The sequence below is a fragment of the Ictalurus punctatus genome, chromosome 13, assembly GCF_001660625.3.
Source record: "Ictalurus punctatus breed USDA103 chromosome 13, Coco_2.0, whole genome shotgun sequence".
Classification (NCBI taxonomy): domain Eukaryota; kingdom Metazoa; phylum Chordata; class Actinopteri; order Siluriformes; family Ictaluridae; genus Ictalurus; species Ictalurus punctatus.
This window is the reverse complement of record NC_030428.2, coordinates 16,413,311-16,434,790: the sequence shown is the minus strand read 5'-3', so window position 1 is coordinate 16,434,790 and position 21,480 is coordinate 16,413,311. Positions and strand designations below refer to the sequence as shown.

Sequence of the window (21,480 nt, the reverse complement as noted above, 5' to 3'; positions counted from 1 at the left end):
ATAAATAATCAAGCACAATAATTTTGCTGGCTGTTTGCATTTTGTGTCTTCTAAGCCCATATTATTTCAAATAAAGAAATCTTTTAATAATGTTTGCAGTCTTATTAATCTTATTATGTTTTAAAGTCTAAATATAAACAGAATTAGAGTCAAATTATTACATAAACCTCAGTATGCAACCAAACAGACAGTTCAACCAATAATGGCAAGCTTGATATTTAATATGCCAGTGTAGTTAATATTACTATTATAATATGATTAACTGTATAGTCCTATCAGGTCAACCTTATCTTTCCTGACTTTTATAGTCCGTGGGAATCCTGTGACCAGTAGCAGGCATAACAAAATCTTAAATTAAACTGAAATTTGAAGTTGTATAAAGGTATAAAGGATGCCTAAATAGGGATTGTGTCAATATTACAAGCAACAATCTGTTTGAAGACCTTAAGGATAAAGAGAATAACTGTAAGGATAAGCAACGGTATCCCACTTACGTCTGGATATTCTTTTACAGGCACATAAAGTTTCTCCTGGAGCTGTGCAGATGGCCCCACGGCGTCTGGGAGCTCCGATGTCCTTTTGTCTGTACTACTGTTCAGTGTGTCATTGTACATGTCCTTCCGTACCCGGCCAATCTCTGCCAAATAGAGCCATAAAAACACACAATTACACAATAGCACTGAGAGGAATGCACTTTTAGGAAAAAAAGAGAGAACATAGAACACAAGTGATTTTAGCACAACTCAGAACTTCAGGTAAAAGATAACTTGGCTAAATCGCTTCAAGATCCCAAATCTCTCTTTGCATTCCAAATCGACCAGGCTTCCTCTCTGAGTGCAAAGGCAAACCCTAGGCCTAAATGCCTCCTGCTGAATGGAAACACAGGGATAGCAATGAAAAATGTCTGTCTGTGATGATAATATTCATTCTTTCTGATAAAACTGACCATTAAGAAGGTATCACGTAAACTTAGCTAATCCAAATTCTTTTAATACATTTTAATATCACAATCACACTGCATGAACACAACTCCCAGAAGGCAATGAGCAAAACCAGTCATGCACATCAAAACTATCTTAAATATTCACACAGAATTAATCACACAACAAATATGCAATTCTGAGGAGACCAGACAAACATATTATTATTAACAAAAGCTCTTTGTAGAATATTGGATGAAAGAGACTCCTTATAAGAATGGATTTTTGATGAGGTACAATAATGTCTGAAATGGCTACATCAAAGTCCACACCAGACTTGCCGATTGCTGTAATCTTAATATAACCCTGAGACGAGACAGGCATTGCCCGAGGGGCTCCCATAAGATTCTCTCAGCTGGAGTAAATCTGAGGCCTAAGCAAGCTTAAACAACTGGCTCTGGTGCAGTATGATATATAACATGCAGTGCCCTCCATTAATATTGGCACCCTTGGTAAATATGAGCAAAGAAGGCTGTGAAACTTTGTCTTTATTGTTTAACCTTTTGATCTTTTGTTAAAATTAAAAAAATAATAATAATAATAATCACAAAAATTCTCTGTCTCATGGATATCAAACAATTGCAAAAAAAAAATTACAGGTTAATCCAAAAACAATATATTTGTTAAATATAAGTATGCAACAATTATTGGCACCCTTTTAGTCAATACTTTGTGCTACCTCCCTTTGCCAAGATAACAGCTCTGAGGCTTCTCCTATAATGCCCGATGAGGTTGGAGAATACATGGCAAGGGATCTGGGAACATTCCCACAGGTTTTCTATGGGTTTCAAGTCAGGGGACTGGGATGGCAATTGCAGGACCTTGATTTTGTGTTCAGTAAACCATTTTTGTGTTGATTTTGATGTACGTTTTGGATCATTGTCCTGCTGGAAGATCCAACCACGGCCCATTTTAAGCTTTCTGGCAGAGGTAGTCAGGTTTTCATTTAATATCTATTGATATTTGATAGAGCACATGACGCCATGTATCCTAACAAAATGTCCAGGTCCTCTGGAAGAAAAACAGCTCCAAAACATTAAACCACCCCCATATTTAACCGTGGGCATGAGGTACTTTTCCATATGGCTACCTCTCTGTGTGCGCCAAAACCACCTCTGGTGTTTATTGCCAAAAAGCTCTATTTTGGTTTCATCTGACCATAGAACCTGATCCCATTTGAAGTTCCAGTAGTGTCTGGCAAACTGAAGATGCTTGAGTTTGTTTTTGGATGAGAAAATAGGCTTTTGTCTTGAAATCCTTCCAAACAACTTGTGCTGATGTAGGTGACTTTGAATTGTGGTATTGAGGACTTTCTGACCCCGAGACACAACTAACTTCTGCAATTCTCCAGCTGTTATCCTTTTTGGCCACTCAAACCATCCTCTTCACAGTGCGTTGATACAATGTAGACACACGTCCAATTCCAGGTTGATTCAGAATATTTCCAGTTGACTAGAACTTCTTCATTATTGCCCTGATGGTGGGCATTTTCAATGTTTGTGCTAATTTCTTACAGCCACTTCCCATTTTGTGAAGCTCAACAACATTTTGCCGCACATCCCAGCTATATTCCTTGGTCTTACCCATTGTTATGAATGATTAAGAGAATTTGGCCTATGTGTTACCTCATATTCATACCCCTGTGAAACAGGAAGTCATTATTGAACAATTTCCTGTTCCTAGTCACCAGGAGTACTAAAAATTTTTTCAATACCGATGGGAATATACTTCAAATATACTTTTCTCATATGAATTCATAGTGGTGCCAATAATTGTTGCACACCTATATTTAATAAAGTTTTTTTTTATATAAACCTGTGTTGTGTTTGCAATTATTTGACATCCATGAATGAAGTATTTTTGTGAATTTTTTAAGCAAAAGATCAAAAGGTTAAACAATAAACACAATTTTTCACAGCCTTCTTTGCTCATATTTACCAAGGGTGCCAATATTAGTGGAGGTCACTGTAAGCACCTAACTGACCCTGTCTCTCACACAGAAGAGTTGATGGGTCCACAAGCCCAGTGACGAAAATACACATACACACAAATCAGCACATGCCCAAGTACTGCAGTTTATTAGTAGTAATACTGCTATACAGTACAATATTGCCACTGGTTTATGAAGTAAGCTATGAAGGAAGGGAACAGAATTTTAAAAAGATAACAAAAGTAACAGGGTAACAAGAAAGGCATTTCAGTAAAAAAATAAGTTCTAAAAAACGCAAAAGTAAAAAGTGCAGGAGAATTTGTTTTGTGTAAAAGTTGTACAGTTAAATGGTGTTACATGGTGATGGTAAACCTGCAAATGAAGGACTTTGATCTTTTATATTTTTAAGCATATAACTAATATTTCAATACAAGCACCTTACCACAGTTAGTGACCAGCTTGACTAATGTACAGAAACACAACACCTACACACACTGAGTCACTCTATGACGTGCAAGTGCCCTTATCCTTAAACACCTGGGGTAAAATATAATTGCCACATCCACTTGAGCTATTATTATAGCACCTTCAATGGCACTAAAACCAAACATTACAGACTGTTGATCAGCACTACAAAGCCTCCCTACTGCACACCATCCACCCTACTGTAATCCATCATTTTAGAGCTAAGGGAAAGACGGCAGACAGATCTCAATTACAGTGTGTGTCTGTTTCCTGCCATCCGAGTCCACCAGCGCAATGCTCCATCATGATACAGTGGCTGTGGTATGTTATCATGTACTGACTACATCATTAAGGCATAAGCCATAAGGCATAAATATCACCTCCAAAATCCGGAGTGACTTTCGGTGCTTTAAATATACAGAGTCACTGCTGAACACTTTAATTACTTTAATCTTATAATAAGACATTGTAATTGTGTGTACAAATACATGCTCCCATATTTTGTACTTTTACATTAAATAAGGTTTAGGGTAAATAAGTTGGGGAAACGCATAAGTTTGATCCAATAAATTGAACAGTGTGTGAATGTCATTTGTGCACTACTGAATACCATCCATTATTTAAGGTAGTCTGAAATTAAAATGAAGCACCGACAGCATTTTAAGTATGTACTGTCCATGCAGACACAGGTCATGATTTTGCTTGTAACCATGTAAATATATCAATTAGTTACAATTGTGGACACGGTCAAAGGTGATAGATCTAAGAGCTGAAGAAAAAAGATTTTATACAATAAAAAAAAAAATAGCTCTAACCTGATTATGTAAGCACTTGTTTATGCTTTATGGAATTGAAAAATATGTTTTAGCTATCCATAATCACAGGCCAAATGACTGGAAGTCAGAGATCTCATCTAGCAAAGAGGTGGACATGATTTAATGCCAGATGTCAGATAGTTTCCACGGTAGTTTGGAGAAAAAAATTCCACTGCCAGATAGGACTCTCAATCTTCATGACTATGAGGCATTATGGGGAAAGACAAAAGGGTCACTCTGTTTCACACCATCCTACACTGTGTGCATGGAGAGACAAAGAGGGAGAAAAGAGCAAGGCTGAGAAATTGACAGAGGAATGGAATATATTTACTTTAGAGGACTATATGTAAAAAACAAACTCTTCATGACTATGACCGCTAGAAAGATAATTATAAACTGTTGGCATCAAATTCTTGTTATTGATGCAATTGCCCTCAGAAGCTGGCGCATAAGACTCCATGGCATGGTCCTACCAGACAGGGTGACAGTCCTCAGTGCCATTTTTATGTGAGTACAAACAGCAAAAATCACACTGAGTGTAATATTCTCAATTCTAATTTGGGCCACTCTCATGTGTGGTAATCTTGGCTGAAGCTTTAATCTTCTGGAATTGGAAAAGACTGACATTCAAAGCTAAAAACTTATCATGCTTGTGAGATTTTAATGGTTATGGATAGGTACGCTCAAGTACGGATGCAATAGGTGTTGTGGCTAGCACAAAAGGAACAAAAAGTGCTCACAAAAATAGAAAACGTGCTAAAGAAAGGTAAAATTTATTACGCAAAGGGTTTGCTCGCACATGGATAAAAGAGCAGGCCTCAAACAGGGAAACAATCTGGGTACTTTTTTACTGCCAAGAAAAAGCTTGTTCTTGACTCTGACACTTATGGAGCCACCACACCCACACCAAGAACCAGCCAAAAAACATAATCCTGTTTTTTCACTTCCATCAATGACCAAGATAACACGAACTTATAACATAAAACATGTAGCTGAGATTTACTTGTAAGAAGAAAATCACTATTCATATAAAACACTATTCGTAATCGGATTTCTAAAAGAATCCAGGATCGCTCATCTGTTTTTATCTTTCTCTTATTTCACCAAGCTGTGCTTTTTGGCATTTCGTGACTTGCATTCACAAGACATGCATGCTGATAGACAAGCTGTGATCAGCATGTGTGAGCAAGTCATTGTGTCTCTGACCATCGAGAATACCATATGTAATGTGATTGGGAGCAGTGGAGATGTAAACAACACTGTGGTGATATATGGCACTGTGGTTGGATGACAGGTATCCCCTTTGCGCTGAGTAGCTATAAGACAGGTAGCCTGGAACAGCAAGCTTCTGGCAGGCATTTAGCAAGATGGCATTTAGTAGGAAAGCTAAATTTATGGAGACAAGCCCTGCTATCTTTGTGGAAAAACTGGTATGATGTGATCAAAAGAGACAAGCCTGACAGATTGGTTGATCAGCAGTGCAATCTCATTAAAGAGATCAGTCATGAGGGGGTGATGAATTTTAACAACAGAGATAAGGTTTACAGGACACTGACTAGTTAAAAACTGAATGGTGACATTGGTTCAGTCCAAGAAAACCAGTCTGATTTATGAGATCCTATAATAATAGTACAAAGTGAGGTATAACCAGGCTGCTTCTTTTTCAATGTAATCTCTACTGCACTGTCCTGATTAAACACATGGTGATTTAATACCAGCACCAATGGTTTCAAAAAGGTAATTCCATCTCCTAGAGTTTGCCTGGAAATCAAAAACACTCAAGGTGGTCAAAAGCTGTTTTTCCCCTACAAGTTTAAGGGGCTGTTTACACGACAACGTAAACTAAAAATTCAAAACTTTTTATGCGGTTTGGCTGTTCGTTTACACGACAACCGCTTGGGGCCTGAAAATGCAAGCTTTGAAAACGGATTTCAAGTGCAAGTTTTTGAAAACGATGTCATTATTGCCTCGCGTAGTGTTTCTTTACAAAATGACATCGCCAACTACAGGCTTGGCATGCATAATACAATGTTTTTAGCCGTTTTCGCGGATCCGTGTGAACGGGGATCGCTTTGACAACGTTGTCGCCTGTACCCAAACTTTTCAAAAACGCAAAGGAAAAACATTTCCGTTTTTAGAACATCTTTGTCATATAAACGTACCCTTAGAATCATTAACGGTTTATCCAGGTCAGGGTCATTCTGGATCTGGAGCCAATCCCAGGAACACTACGAAAATCGCCCTGGAAGGGACACCAGTTCATCGAACAGCACCATGCAAACAAATATTCACACTTTCATTTACACCTAGGGCCAATTTAGCATAGTCAATCCACATACCGGCCATAATGGGAAACTGGAAAAGCTGGAGGAAACCCAAGCTGACACATGGAGAATACGTAAAATTCCACACTGACAGTAAAGCAAGCTTCACTCTGAACCAGGGACATTGGAGCTGTGAGATTGCAAGGCTACCCACAGCAATGGTACCTGCTGTGCCACCATGACGCCCACAGACTTCAGATCTGAGGTAATATTGTTCTTTTGAATGCTTAAGTCACCAGGCAACATCCCAAAAGTGTTCATGTCACACTTGATGTAACTGGTCCTTAAACAACAGGTTACGGCTGCTTAATTACAGCAGTGTCAAGAGCACAGAAGGCTCCCTCTGAACACATATATTTAGTGACGTTTCACTCTGACTGCACCTCCTTCATAGGCTGGTGTGTCCTCATTGTTCTCCACACTCTCATGTATGTTCATGCCTCTCACTCTGGCTGTGTAACACAGCCTAGCTAGAAAGTAATAGCTTAATGAAATTTAAATCAAAGGGCATTCATGTCACATGTGCTCACCAACAGGTCGAAAAAATGTCTCTCTGAGTAAATGAAGAAGGTCAGTGTAACACTGTCCCACGCTTTTTCCTGGAATTCACTCCTACACAGCATTCTGTCGCTCTACCGCTCCAAATGCCACGTTCAGTATGTCTAATAGTAACGACATAATACTAGATGAGTTACAGGGTCGGTCACTAACTGTTTGTCTATCCTTTGGGTGGACAGTGGTACACCAGTGAAATGCAAACACCAACTGCAGCATGCTGAAGCAGAAAGGACATGAGGACAACCAAAGGTCAAAACAAAAGAAACAAGCTCACATGTCACTTTGTGTAGGTGACACCATTCAGAAATAAACTCACATGGATTACAGCTTGAAACAATTGCAATGTACAGTACATTGCTTTCTGTTCACATAAAATCAATGTGAACTAGCCTAGCACTAGGCATGCACTGGCCTACACCTTGAGTGTTGCTTTAGAAGCAACACATATATTTGAAACAGCTAAGACTACCAAAATAATATGGTACATTTGTAAACTCACCCAGACACTCTGAACTATAATTAGAGCGCTTCTTTTAGAGTCAAGCAAAGTGCATGAAGGCGATTAAATAAAAACTTATCACAATATATTTGTACAATATTTTTATTGAAAAGTTTATCAGTCTCATGCACTACACATATACGTCTACATTGCTGCACCTTCACCTTTGCACTAAGAGTTACTCAATTACTAGTAAATATGTATATGTGCACAGATCTGTTCTTCTGTGTGCATCTGTATATATCTGTAAATGTATAAATGTTGTAGAAGAGTAATGATTTTTAATCCCGCTATCACCCAGAAGAGGACAGGTTCCCTTTTGAGTCTGGTTCCTCTCAAAGGTTTCTTACTCATGTCACCTCAGGGAAATTTGCTTGCCGCTGTCATCTCTGGCTTGCTCATTAGGGACCTAAATCTACATCTAGATTTCTATAAATATGCTTTGTGCTATACAAATAAAACTGTATAGTAAATTGTACTGTAAGGTATTGTCTTATATTTTCTTACATTAAGACTTGTTAGAGAGGAGGCATAATAGAATAAAACTGACATTCCTTGTATGCTGTGACAGCAATCAAGCCTTCATATCTAACTGAAACAGCCAAGGAGCAATCATTTATTTTTTGGACCAACATCTCCATTGTTAAACTATAATCAATGGGCTTATATTTAGCAGGAAAAGAATGTGTGCTGGAATTGATGCATGGAATAAAATCTGAAACTTATAACTAACGTTTCAAGGACAGATACCAACTGGCGTCAGAGTACGATCAGGTACGATTCCAAATACGTTCAAGTCAACATAATTGGTTATTCAGCAATGTGCTCAGTCATTCCAAATGTTAACTATCTAGAGCTTGTACAGCTATGACTAGGCTCTGGTTGTCTCTAATCTACATACTGAATTATACATTAAATGACCCATGATTTCAGGCTCGGGTTCAACACGGCTCTGGATCCTTTCCCAGATTTTGTTACTCAATGACTTAATGAAGATAATTTAATAAGCTACATAAAAACAGAGTGTGTGTTCCTATTAGATAACATAATCATAGTCATGCACACAAAACACACAATCTAAAAAACCAAACTAAAATCATGCTGCAGGAGACCTTTTTTCCAAACTAAAAACCTTTTTTTCCCTATTTTGTCCTGTAATTCTGTCTAAGTTTTGCAAGCACCCTAAAACAAGACTCCAACATGTGGAAGTGAAAACAGAAACTTAGTAAAGTTATTTCTGACCCACACGGCTTTAAGAGAACTAAACAGTTTAGTAGAGCACAATCTGTGAGCTGATACACATCCAAAGTCACTGTGCATATCAAGCAGCCTGGCTGAATAGACTCCAACCCTTAGAGCCAATACTGAAGACATAAATCTGCCAAAGTAGCCTTCTCTCCAGGCAAGCATGCACAGATACTCTTGTAAATTCAACAGATTCAGCAATAAAGTGAGAAGGAACTCAGCCATGGCTAACCAAACTTTGCATATGAAAGATAACTTACCAGTTCTAGTAAATTATAACCTGTTTACTGTATAGAAGCCTAATTAATGATACCGATTAATGTTAAAATGATTCAGCTTTGTGGTACAGAATGTCTAAGTGATCTATTCAAGCTGCAATTTTATTACATGCTCACCATTAGGCAGTAAGCAAAGCCAACCTTTAAATCATTACATCTCAAAGTGGGGTCCATAAAGCATAGCCAGAGTCCAGGATTTTTTTTCTTCAGGATTTATGTTAATGCAAGTCAATGATGTCAGCTTAAATCTAAGAGCCACTGTAATGAAGAAAAACTGGAATGTTTCAAATCAACATTTTATCACAATGTGTTTGGACTGCAATGGCTACTAAGTACATTTTGAGGCAGGTTATATGCTGCATTTGCGTAATAAGAGTAATAGTTTAATTGTCTGATTATTTTCATGAAATGATTTAGTTATAGGGCTGATGTGATGAGGCCCACATTATCCACGCCTTTCATTTGAACTGGCCGGAGCCCCTTGCTGACCGTCGTCGCGCATGCGCACAAGTTGTGTGTTGCCTTCCAAACAGCAACACCGCCCTCGCGCATTCTTCACCTACTTACATCGCTTTGCGTTTATTTATTTATTTATTTATTTATCAATCATTATGCAACTAATAGGCACAGACCACCCTGCTTTACCTCATTGTTGTTTCTCAAATAGCACTTTTAAAGCAATACTAGCCGAATAAAAAGTTTATTTAGTTCTCCAAGTGGTAAACACAAGGTGTTTCTTAAATAAGAAAATAAAAGTTTAAAGCAGTGCCATATTTGGGGTGTTGCCCCTAGTGATCCGCATCCAGCACGCCGCGTTTCAGATGAAACGTTAGTCTCTTTACTGTCATGAGGGTAAAAAAAAGTAGGCATATTGGCAACTCAGTGCATATTTATTCTCGAAACAAACACAGAAAAGAGGACAACGTGGTTTAACAAATATAAGAACGTGTTCGTATAAGTTTTTACCTTCGTCCAGAAGCCGCTCTAGGTGGTTGAAAATCCCACAAAAGTTAGGCAGGCTGCTCATCAGTTTCTTGTCGTTCATGAGCTGCATGAGATAGTCAGGAGTCGGCTTGGGTTTCTCTTTTGTTTCCATTTCCCCCACCATATTTCAAAACGTCTGCTTTAAATTTCAGTTGGGAAAAACGACAGTTATGAGGAGAAGAACAGACTCCACCGCAGGCTCCTCCACAGGCTCTATCAGGCTGAGACCCCTCTTCTGTCCTCACTTCTCCAGAGAAGTCCCGCTTCGAGCCAGAACACTTTCAAAGTGTCTCGCTTACAAAAATATCTCTTCAACAAACAAATAGATATTTGAAACACGCCGGAAGGGAAAAATCGCTGGTGTGCGTGATTTATAAAGGTCAGAAAAGCTCCGCAAACTGTCCGGACTCCCGCATGACCGCTCCGATTTGTTTTGTTTACTCTCAGAGATTGTAACCGTCAGAGTAACGCTATTTCCAGGCCATTCGACCTCTCTGGACCTCCACTTCCTGGCCAGATGATTTGGACTAGCGGTTTATAAGAGCGATCCTGAGAGCTGTGTGAAGTTTCTAGGCTAGGTCTGGAGCTGTGCAAACTCTTCTCCGCTTGCTGTGTCGGTATTCAAGAGACTCTACTACTGCTGCTGCTGCTGCTGCTTTCCTAACGCCCGCGGTCATGTGACCATCCGCGCGCGCAGCCATCAACCAAGCCAGAGAATAGGAGGAGAAATTTTTATACAATCTCTCTCTCTCTCTCTCTCTCTCTCTCTCTCTCTCTCTCTCTCTCTCTCTCTCCTCCGTTGGTCCCCACCAAAATATAAACCAGGCATTCCACCACAGACAGTGATTGTAATATTTTGTAACCAGTTGGTGAATAGATGATTAGACACCTGCAGACTGAATCATTTGACTATGCATAAGAAAGTTCTTTTGAATCCACAGTGTTTAATGACAAACGGCTGCCTTTGGATCAACTTTGGCCCATGTGGATTTCTCTGATTTCAGAAGAAGGGATCTCTAAGAAGACAAGTGACTCTAAAACATCAAACGTAGAGCTTCAATAAACACAGTAAAGGGCCTTGTATTCTTCACTATTCTTCACAGGGAACAGTGCAAGAGTGAAAGACTTGCATCCAGCTGGTTTATAAAAGCCATTAAGCCCTCATAAGAGCCATTTTATTAGATACGTGTACCAAATAGGTGCACTTTGTATGCATACATTTTTGTACTACACACAATTTGTGTATGGTGGAAAGGAACCATGATAGAATCACCACAGACTGGATGTTATATACTATATGGCCAAAAGTTTGTATACAACTGACCATCACACTCATACTGTATATAGAGCTTCCCCAAACTGTTGCCTCAAAGTTGGAAGAGCACAGTTCTCTAGAATGTCTTTGCATGCTGTAGTATTACACATTCCCCTCATTGAAACTAAGGGGAACAAACCTGTTCCAGCATGATAACGCTCCTGTGCACAAACCAAGGTCCATGAAGACATGGTTTGCCAAGGTCGGATTGGAAGAACTCAAGTAGCCTGCACAGAGTCCTGACCTCAACCCGACTGAACACCTTTGGGATGAATTGGAAAGCCAAATGCACTTCACCCGACATCCATGCCTGACCTCACTAATGCTCTTGTGGCTGAATGGGCAAATCCTCGCAGTCATGCTCCAAAATCTAGTGGAAAGCCTATCCAGAAGCTGGAGATTATTATAACAGCAAAAGGGGGACTGGATTTTGGGAAATCTGGATTGGGACGTTCAGCAAGCATATATGGGTGTGATAGTCAGGTGTCCACAAACTTTTGGGCATATAGTGTATATGTGGTGGACTATTCTGACATGGTGGCACAGTAGTCGGTGTTTTGTAATAAGCAGTGCTGGGGCATTTTAACACTATGCACACTTAATGGCCATTTTACCTACCTACCTTGTTAATGTACTTGTAGGTGTACAGTTAGAGAGTATTATCTATTATTATCTCCTATCCCTCCTTCAGTGTCAGTACTATTGGCTGGATATCTTTTGGTTGGTAGAACATACCTAGCCGAAAAAAGCATACTGAGGATTATAAAAACCACCAACGCCACTCCATCTGATACATCTGTATTACTGAAACACTGCTAACATGCCGCTATATAAGGTTCACTGTTGTGCTGAGAATAGTCCAACCAAATAATGCCTGGTCAGCCATGGTCCCAGAGTGGATGGGGTAGAGAGGGACTACCAAACTTCTGTGTTAAGAATGGTCCATGCAAATAATGTCAAACCAGCAGTGATCTTACAGAAGACTGGGTAAAGAGGGTCTACCAAGCTGTGGGTTACCATCTGTATTTCCATGATAAGTGTATGTGAAAAATGAATCTAGGTAAAGTTAGGTAAGGTGGCCACTAAGTACAAGTTTCAATTTACAAGTAAATACTACAGTTGTGAAATAGGCACAAAAGTAGCCAAATGCTACATGATTACTCAATGTTTACAATATTTGTCGAACCATCTCCTCTGTTTCTGCCATGCAGACACATAAGTGGGGGAGTCGGTTGGGTGCTAATTTGCTGGGCCGTGGAGATGAAAACAGGGATGGTGTTAGACTGGCTGGCTGGGCATCAGAGGATCGGAATGCAGGCTGTTTAACACAGGAGTTAGACAATCCCTAGAGCCCCCACCAGCACCACAGCCCAACCGCTAAATAAATAGAAACGTAATTAAGAGATCACTGAGAAGAAAGGATGTGTTTCATTACTGCTGCTCCTTCTGAGGAAGCAAGAGACAGGCCATTTCATAGAGATTACTGTATGTAAAACAATACCACTCCGAAATAATGTAAATCTTTAAGAAAATAATATTTGTTTATCAGACCCCACATTGACACAGATAATCACTTGAAATGGCAGAAAAGAAGAGCAATATCTGAGTCATTGAACTGTTATTTCCATTCATGGGCTTGACACTCTGTAATTACTATAAGCTGACAGACTGAAGTGACAGCAATTAGTGAATGAATAGGTCCACATCCTTCCGTCTGTTATTCCTTCTCGCCTTCCTTCAGTCCTCCTCTGTAGCTAATATCATGCTTTGCAACGACTGTTTCAAAATCCAGTTGCAAAAATCTGAAGCAACGTTAAACCTTATGGTAAATATAGCATTAATATATGATGACAGATCTTTTTAATTAATGATGGTCATTTCTCTTGTTTGGGGCAGCAGCGCTACAGTGGGTAGGATCAAAAGGTGAGCAAAGCCCTTAATGCTCACTTGCTTCCTTGGACTGACATGGGAAAAATGTGTCTGCCAAATGAAAATGTATAAACAAATCTCTGAAAGCTGGAATATTTGAGATAAATAGTGTTGTAATGTTTATTTTTCACATGAGCTGCTAAAACAGATGGCAGCACTGTTAGGAAAACTGTGAGATACATCCCCACCTGTATCCAAATTTGTAATGACTGTGCTTTTAAAGACATTTGTGCATTAAAGAGAGAGAGCGAGAGAGATAGAGAGAAAGCTAGAGAGAATCAGGTCAGAGGTCAGCGTCAGTGCTCTGTACTAGACCTGCTACACATGTAGCATGAGACATTTGTGTAAGTGTAAAATGTGAATATATTGTATGACGGTATGGCAAAAGCAATTTTGTTTGACATAATGTTGTAATGTCATGGCTTAGAAAATCATTTTGATTCAGTCCATGTGTAATAAAGTGTATAATATAGAAACAACATAAATACAAAAAAAATAGAAAGGCAAAAATTGTGTGAAATAAGTAGATGGAAAGAACCAAAATAAATGTACTTTGGCTTGCTCCAACTGTCGTAGATACAGCTGGACATCACCTGTCACTTGGGAAAACTCTGGGTGGCCTTCTCCCCAGGCTAATTTAAATTGTGAGGCAATTTGTCTCAAAAAAAAACATTAAAAAAACATAACCTATTTAAGAAACCTGAATTTTACTCTAAAAAAGGAACAAAATAGTTCATCACACCATTGATCATTATTTTTAACCATTAGTTATAGACTGATTTTTAAATGAAGCCTTGCAATGTGGGGATAAAAAACTATCTAGGATTAACTGTTATTTATTTTTGAAGATGTATGGATTTTTTTTTGGTGAATGAGTGTGTGAATGTGTGTGTACATGGTGTCCTATGATAAAATGGCTTTCTATTCACAGTGAAGTTTCCTTGCACAGTTTTCCTTGTATAAACTCCAGCTCCACTGCAAATTAATTAATCTTTTGAATTTGTGTTCTCAAAAGCAATATATTTTCCCTGAAATACATGAACATGGAAGACATCTTTAAATCTGTTTTAGAACTGATATAGAGATTTAAGTGTGTACATGATTGAAAGATGATTGGACATCAGTTTGTGCCTGACAGTTACGGTCTGTCATGGACTAACCATGGACTGGTTAAAAAATGTCATGGAGCATTATGAGTTTAGGATAGAGACAATTTTTTATTTTTTATCATTATCAGTTGATTTAATTAAATATAAAATATTAAAATTGATCTATGTTATTCATTCATTTACTAGAATTAGTCTAAAATCATAACAAGTTACAGTAACTGTTTACATATAACTTGTGGAATAGAATAACAGAACTGAAACCCCATGATGAGTAATAGAGAACAATTTTTCTCTCATTGCTATGTAATATCCACTTCACTCTGACCTATTTTAGCTTTCTACCTCACATTCTTTCTTCTTTTTCTCTTTCTCACTCCATGAAGGCTCATTGGTATTCACTAATAAAGACCATAGAGACATAACGCAGGAGTCATAGCCTTGTTACAGAAATAGATTTATTACTAATCCATTATGCATAGTGGGTAATGTTACATATCTGATGCACTGGCTCGCAGCAGGAGCAGAGAATTTAAGTGCACTGAACATTAAGCTGAGAGGCAGTGTGAGCAGAGAGGAACCCACAGGCCTCTTAACATACCACCCTGGAATAGACTCATAATCATGCCCTGCAACACTAAGTCCACACAGACCATTTCTCCTTCTTTTTTTTGACAGAATGAAAAGGTCAGGAAAAGCACTAGTGCCCCAAAGTGATTCATAAAACGAATGAGTTTCTTAAATGCTAAGAGATAGAATGGCCATTTATAGTGCATGAAAGGATTCAGCATGCATACTGATGCAAATAAATATATATATTTTTTCAAAACATTTCCACTTCCTGTTGTACCGTTAATGTTATATTTCATGTTCAGCTGGAATAATTTCAGACTATGCATGATCTATGTATACGCTTCTGCATGATGTTAATATATCAGTGGATAAATTGACTGAAAGATAAGGCTAAATAGAATTGAGTTGCCACAACTTATTTAAAGTGAGCATTCAGAGATGACTATTTTTAAATCATTGCAAAGTCCTCCTACATCTCCAGATATCTCTAAGCATTCAGAAGGTTATGAGGCATTTGTATTACTAGCACACAGTAATTTTCTTGTGCCAAGCTCTTGGTTTAAGTGTCTGTCTAAATAGCACTAAACTCTTTTGAATTTATATTAACTGTCTTGTCTCATTCTGTGTTAAGTTTATTTACATCGGGATTTAAGTAGCTGTGCAGTGAAGTGTTGCCAATGTCACAACAATTACTGGTGATATATTGGTGATAGGGGAAGTTCATTATTTTCTAATGGCCACTGGGAAAGAGAGGACAGGGGTTCTATACTTAGCTGTTTGTAAACCTCCCCCCAAATGTAGCACCTCACCTCTGCTTCATGTCACACATGCCTCAAGGTCTCAGTGCCCTTGTCACAAATCCAAATGAGAGACAGATGGCTGTTAACAGGGGGCTGGGAAAGTGTGACAACACACAACAATCTCCATCAGGGAGAGGGCTGGTAGATTGCTTGCTTTTTCCACTTGATGATACAAACTGATTAGAGTGAGTTAAGGTCATCTGAAGCCTATATTCTGGTATTAGTGGAAGAACATATACCAGAGTTGCAGACTTACTCTGTATTGACTGTACATTACATTCATTTAATGGCAGAAACAACAACAAAAAAATTAATTTAACTAAAAAAAAAGAGGGTTAATATAATTATATATAGTTCTGATGCTAATTCACAAAATTTATTATAATAAAGTTTCTATGGCTTACATATCTGTCACAGTAAAGTGCATCAGGTTGCATGAAAGCTTCATAGCTTTGTACCCAGTAACTAAAGTTGTTTCCAGAAAATGATGATGAAATACTCAGACAGATACAAGTTGAGTGAAAAAAAATTGAGTGGAAAAAGAAAATCCTCATCGTGATGTTGTGTGAGTGCACGTGTGAGTGTGTGTGAGTGTAAGATTATATTATAGCATTTTCAACACATTACAGAGGCTGATTTTTCTGTCATGGATAATCCATAAATGGTGTAGGTGTGTCACTGTGGCTATAGTAATGTCATTACTGGCAGGTAACTTGATTACGAACACCCAAATTCCACTACAATGACAGCGTTCCTGAGGCTATATGTCTATTCAAATCAAAACCATCAGTGATAAATTGTCTCCTACAGTTATAGGAGTTATAGGAAAGGGAGTTGGGTTTTTTTAAGATTCCCCTGGTAATTTTACATCATTGTTTAGCATAAAATTCACCTTCTGAGTGGAGTAATGGATTTCTCTTCCTGTAAAGTAGTAAACACGTCATCAGGTCTCTTCTTTCTTCTTTCTTCCTGTCACTGAATTAAATTGGTAATGTCATAAACAGTCTTTTCATTCAAACAAAATAAAATTCAATACATCAATCCTATATCAATGGGATTCAGCAATGAATTAAAATATTTACTTTCATTATATCACATACTTTGAGGTAAAGGACTCCTCTTAAGTAAATCATGACCATTCAGAGACCATCCAGCTTGCAATATCTCTATCATTATCTATCTATTATTACATCACTGGTCCAAAGTACTATCGTGACCTATTGTGTATCTGTAAATTTTTGGTATATTTTGTTATGCTTTATTGTCTCCAGGGTTATCCACTTTAAAACAACTGAGCCTGAACATATGGCCATTCTCAGAAACACAAGACTAATCCAAGGCTCAGTGCAGTTTTGGCACAAGCTCCCTCTCTGCAGAAGGGTGTTACACATTACACACGCTTGTTGAAGGAAATATCTCTAGGTTCCAATACGTAATGACCATCTGTTAGAGTCAGATTCTCTCATGCTACAGTACACTGATCTCATGGACCTCCATGCGCAGTTAATACACCCCTTGACAATAGGGATCTTGGGATTCATTTCAGCATCCACTGAAATGCAGTGTGGAGAATAAGTAATAAGAGTCATCTGTAAAAATCAGTAAACAAAAATCATAACATTCCAACTTGAAAATGATCTACTATGAGCAGCATTATTTTTTATACTGATGCTATTGTGTAGTAGAGTATAAAAATTCTGTCATGTGACAGACATGGATATAAACATTTGAGATAATGAGATCATGAGTGGAAAGACAGTTAGTAAGACATGGAAGTTTGTCTGTGCTTTTATTATGTTTACCTTTTTTGTGTATAAATGAGCCCTGTAGCTACTGGCATATTCATTGGTTACATTGTGGCTGATGATGTAAAAATGTTTATTATTATTACCCATCCATCCTTCCGTACATCTATCCATCCATTTGTCCATTTTCTATATTGCTTATCCTACAAAGGCTCACAGGGAGAATGGAACCTATCCCAAGGGACTCAGGGCACAAGGCACAGGACTCCCTGGAGGGGGTGCCAACTCATCACAGGGTACAATCCTACACACATTCACACACTCATTCACACACTATGAACAATTTGGAATTGCCAATCAGCCTACAGCGCATGTCTTTGGACCGGAGTACCTGGAGGAAACCCCTGAAGCATGGGGAGAACATGCTAACTCTGTGCACGCAGGGTGGAGGCGGGATTCGAGTAGTAGTAGTGTCATAAATGTTGTAAATATTACTGTCTGTGTGTATTGGCTAAGCTATATTTGACCCTAGAAGTGAATGTTTATGTGAATATATGTGTGCTTGGCCTCCTTTGTCGCCTTACGCCCAATGTTCCAGGGTAGGCTCTAGATCCACCACAACCCTGTTCACGATGAAGCAGATGAAGATAATGACATAAAAAGCATTATTTTAATAAACACTGCAATCCATTCAACTTCCATCAATGTAAATTCCATGTGTAAATTCTGATACGAACTGCTGATGAATCAAGGAGGAAGAAGATGATTTAGACAAAGGATCTTGTTAAAAAATGCCTGGCATTTTCACTTTATCGTGAGGGCTTTAGACTCACAATAACCCTGACTTAACCTACAAACCTTAGAAGATATGAGTCATAGGCTTAATTAAATTAAGATAATACAGGTTTACTTCTATTTGAGAGGGAAAATGTAGTTTTTTCCTCCATAAAACTAGATGCTTTGAAAAATAGTGCTAACTGAATAATACTATTAATACTATATTATCCTTATGGTACTGATTTTAACAGGATTTCTTTTAGAATCACACATAATGTCATCCTGGACAAAACATGTTTATTTGTGTGTACATTTTTATTCGTATACATATAGCATTTGAAGATCAAATACAGATCCTTTTTTAAATAGCAAATGTCACAACCCACAAAAGTAAACTTTTCTGGTTACTGTGTAACTTCCCTCATTGTTAATTAGGAAAACTTACATGCTTGTTCACTGTGAACATGTAGTGTGTTAAATTAAAAATGGCAATCTATTATAGTTATGAGTATTATTGCATGAATATTTGTAGTTTTTGTGTCACGTAGGAGATTTGTTTATAAAAACAGCTTAATTATTTGAAGCTAATTTGTATCATGAATATTTTTCAGTATGTAATTTTCAGTATGTTACAGTATGGAGGAAACCCTATTCAGGTTTTTATCTATATGAATAATGTGCTTTTAACTTGTACTCATACATTCATTGATTCTGCATTTGTAATCTAATGACACCAGAGCCTAATGCATTTAACATTAATGCATGAATGGCATTTTTCTATACTCTGTAAGACTATACTGTAAGGCACTGTTCCTCTCATTATATACATGCCTATTCTTCTGCAGGACTATTTGTTCACTCAGACTTGTGTCCGGACCAAACGTGTCTATGTGTGTACTTCTTTTGTGTCACCCGGGACAAATATGCAGCAATGTGAATATTCATTATGGCTGCTGTCCTCCTCCAGAACAAGTTTTGCAGCACGCACTGCTGGTCTACGAACAATTGATCCAAGTGTGCATTGACCAGCTATGGACAACGGCAGTCTTATGTGCCTGCAGGGTGTATGGGCGTACAAGCGCTGTAAGGGTGGCGATATGATTCGTCACTACCAGCTGGTATGGAGGGTATCTCTGGGTGGAGGAGGGCCATTGTTCTTACACTGTCCAAACAATAGCACGTTTGAGAAGGACACACTGTCTCCGAGAGACAAGGCATGCTCTGACTACGGCGAGGGAAGGTCAGAGACAGGGAATGCATGTGATTTGAGCCTGCTGACCACAATAGATGACTGTTGATAACTGCTTTGGCTTTCTGTTATCACTTTGCCTTGGTACGGTTCCAGTATTTGTGCCTACTTGGCTTGAACTCAAAAAGGTTGGGTCATCACACACCGGAGTAATAACCGTACTTTTGATGAATGTTGTGAACAGTAAAGATTCTGTGTAAAAATGTGCACTGATCTTTAAGACCATCCATTGTGGGACAGCAACACACACACATACTCACACACACACAGACACATGTATAGAGCTGCAAAGATCTGCACAAGTACTGTTGTGTCTCATGCTAATAAGACACAATGGAGATCTACAATAGAGCGGGCAGATCAATATTTCCCATTAACGCTCTCTAGCTGAAGGCTGCAAGTCTTCTGTTTTTATCTTCACCAAACTACTCACCCCCCCCCCCCCCCCCCCCCCACTCACCCCACAGTGCCGTACTCTCTCAGCGATCAGAGGGACGATTCAGGAAATTCATTCCAGATAAATATGTTGCCTTTTTATATGCTTGAAATACTCCATCATACACAAATGCAGCGGAGCTGAAAAAGCCTGTCACTGATCTCCATACAACAGCAGTAGCTTTCACATAAATGTTAGTCAATTATGTCAGGGTTCTTCCTTTAGGACAATATAGATCATTCCTTGCCTGTCTCAGCAGACATTTGTAGTTGTAGCCTTTCCCGCCATACAACAATTTTCTCTTTCTCAATCCACTGAACACTAACAGAAATAGTTTTCTTGGCAACCTGAGCTAAAAGGATGGAGAAGTAGGACACATAACCTGCCAGTAGGATTGATTGGAGGAGGTATGACTCTGGACTGTGTGTGTGTGTGCGTGTGTGTTTGTGTTTGCTCGCATAGCTGGAATCTGATAATAGTACACTTTTTTCTATACACAGATAACAAATCTCACTGGCATTCACACAAAGCCATCCTCCAGGGAGGAAACACTGTTCTTCAAACATTTTGCCATTGTTTCTCTACTTAACCGATTCCTGAGACAGACTTGAACTTGTGTCTTTTATGTCTGTGCGAGGTATTTTTCCTGGAGCAGCTGACTATTTTACCTTCCTGCCTCAGGTTCTACACAACTTCAGTCAATCGAAAATGACTGAACATTTTATTTGAAGAGACAAACACACTGAAAACTGGAAAACATCAATAAAAAGATATGGATTTATTTGTAGCATACTCGATATAGTGACAATTGAGGCTCCTATAGGAGGACAGAGCAATTTTAGCAAGAAGTAGATTGGACTGGGTTCATCTCTGATGTAGTAATGCCGTGGTCTCCTGATTATTGCTAAGTAAGCAGTACTGCACATGCAGGGAGTCCTGTTGTAAATCACTGAATGAAGTATTCCCATGAAGTATCACTCCTACTGTTTAGTGCTGCTCTCTGAGTCAGAGCCAGCACTTTAATCAGATCCATCGTTGCAGTTTTATTCTCTAAGACACACATCCACATCATACACCTGCCAACTGATCTCTCTCTCTCTCTCTCTCTCTCTCTCTCTCTCTCTCTCTCTCTCTCTCTCTCTGTCTGTCTCTCTGTCTGTCTGTCTTCATGATAGCTGTATAATCTGCAAGTGTGGATAGGTAGGAAAGGCACCTGGAGACATATATGTATAAATATTTGATAAGATTAATTACTGTCTAGCCAAGTAAATTAAATAAAATTAAATACTGTTTGTGTGTGCGTTGTGATTGTCTTTTCTTGATAGTGCCATTAAGCTAAAATTATGGGAACACTGCCCCCCTGAGGAATAAATGATAACTGACGCACATGTTTACTCACCTAGAAATGTCCATCCTGACATTGATGGAACCCACCTGACACAAAAAGACAACAAACGTTTAAAATATATATA

General features: G+C 38.6%; 1 protein-coding gene across 13 annotated transcripts in view; it reads right to left on the bottom strand.

Moving 5' to 3' along the window:
- qki2 (QKI, KH domain containing, RNA binding 2) overlaps positions 1-10,781 on the bottom strand; it is a 33,885-nt gene extending 23,104 nt beyond the window's left edge. For 8 of the 13 annotated variants that reach the window (XR_006983498.2, XR_006983499.2, XM_017483852.3 and 5 more), the window contains exons 1-2: positions 10,061-10,779; positions 495-637 (exon numbers count right to left, since the gene is read on the bottom strand). Coding sequence is in view for 10 of the 13 variants with exons in the window: in XM_017483852.3 (XP_017339341.2) it covers positions 495-637; positions 10,061-10,202 (285 nt within the window). In the remaining 3 variants the exon portion in view is untranslated. Of the gene's footprint in view, positions 1-494; positions 638-10,060 lie in introns of all 13 variants that reach the window. The other 5 variants (XR_006983497.2, XM_053684890.1, XM_017483855.3 and 2 more) reach the window with 3 other exon arrangements.
- Between the last annotated feature and the right edge of the window lie 10,699 nt (positions 10,782-21,480).